General features: G+C 48.6%; 1 protein-coding gene across 1 annotated transcript; it reads left to right on the forward strand.

Moving 5' to 3' along the window:
* Position 1: 1 nt before the first annotated feature.
* TEOVI_000081200 (uncharacterized protein) lies at positions 2 to 667 on the forward strand (the record flags this gene model as incomplete). Its single annotated transcript, XM_067224144.1, has 1 exon — positions 2 to 667. The coding sequence occupies one exon, from the start codon at positions 2 to 4 to the stop codon at positions 665 to 667; it is 666 nt and encodes a 221-aa protein (XP_067080245.1).
* Positions 668 to 1,139: the final 472 nt, after the last annotated feature.

Below are 1,139 nucleotides of genomic sequence, written 5' to 3' on the forward strand. Positions count from 1 at the left end.
AATGGATGATGTGAAGAGGAAGTCCGCGATGTTGATGACGAAGGGTATCATTGAGCTTAGGCAGAGTCCACCCGCTTTGGTCTGTACCATTCGGCGTTTCAAGCATCCGATGAGTGGCAAAGAGGTTACGTTGTATCCGGTTCCAAACATCGCCGCCCCTCATTACTTTCGCCGCGTTTTGGACGCGCACCATCTGACAAATAATTTTGATAAGGTCCTTTGTGAGGATGGTAGGCTGCCGTTTCAGGCTGGCACTGCGCTGGCCAGAAGGCACGAAGTGTTCAAGCGGCTGCTGCCCTTCTTATCCCTTCGCCCAGTTGTTGTAAATGGGGATAAGTTTGATGGCATCGTTGAGCGTGATCCCTTGGAGTCTCGCATGGCCTACCAGATGCTGTTGGACGGGGCCGATCCGCCAGTTGACCCACGCGCGCGCCGTGCCATTGAGCGTATAGAAGGTTACGCAGATGCTACAAAAACAGTTTGCCCATGGGGAGTCTATCACCTGGTGTATATGACGTACAGACTGCGAACTCTTGGTTACACCGTGGAGAGCGAGGAAGAGTTAGAGGTTGTGGGGATGAAGGAAGTTATGGTCCTCGGTTGTTTCATGGGCATCACTACCTTCTGGATGATGTACGCCTTATACAGAATGTTGTTCGGCTTTTAGTTGCTCTGTGAGCTGCGCAAGCACCTAATGGTGAAAAGATGTTGCATCGTTGCCAGCAAGAGTTTGGCGCACGAACCAACAGAATCTGGAAAAGGAGTAATACGTGCCACATGAGTTTCGTGGTGGCGCGTCACCCCTTTTCCGTTGCCATAAGATCGTATCGTGTTGCCTGGATTGCTCCCCCTCATATGAATTTGAGTGTTTCATTACACAGTGGTATCATCTGTTATTGCTATCGTCGTAGTTTCTCACAACTTTAGATGTGCTCGTTTGAGGCGACAACCAAGTGCCTTGTGGGAGGTTCTTCCATTTTTCCACCTCCCCACACGGAGTTGCGGCACAAGCTCATTGAAAGGGGTGAAAGAAAAAAGGAAAGGAGAGGTACAGTGGAGGATAAAATTGTGTTTAAAATGGCCCCCTTCACTTTTCTTCCTGTCTTCATGCCTTTATATATATATATATATATATATAT

The sequence above is a fragment of the Trypanosoma equiperdum genome (assembly GCF_001457755.1).
Source record: "Trypanosoma equiperdum strain OVI genome assembly, contig: ctg_245, whole genome shotgun sequence".
Lineage (NCBI taxonomy): Eukaryota > Euglenozoa > Kinetoplastea > Trypanosomatida > Trypanosomatidae > Trypanosoma > Trypanosoma equiperdum.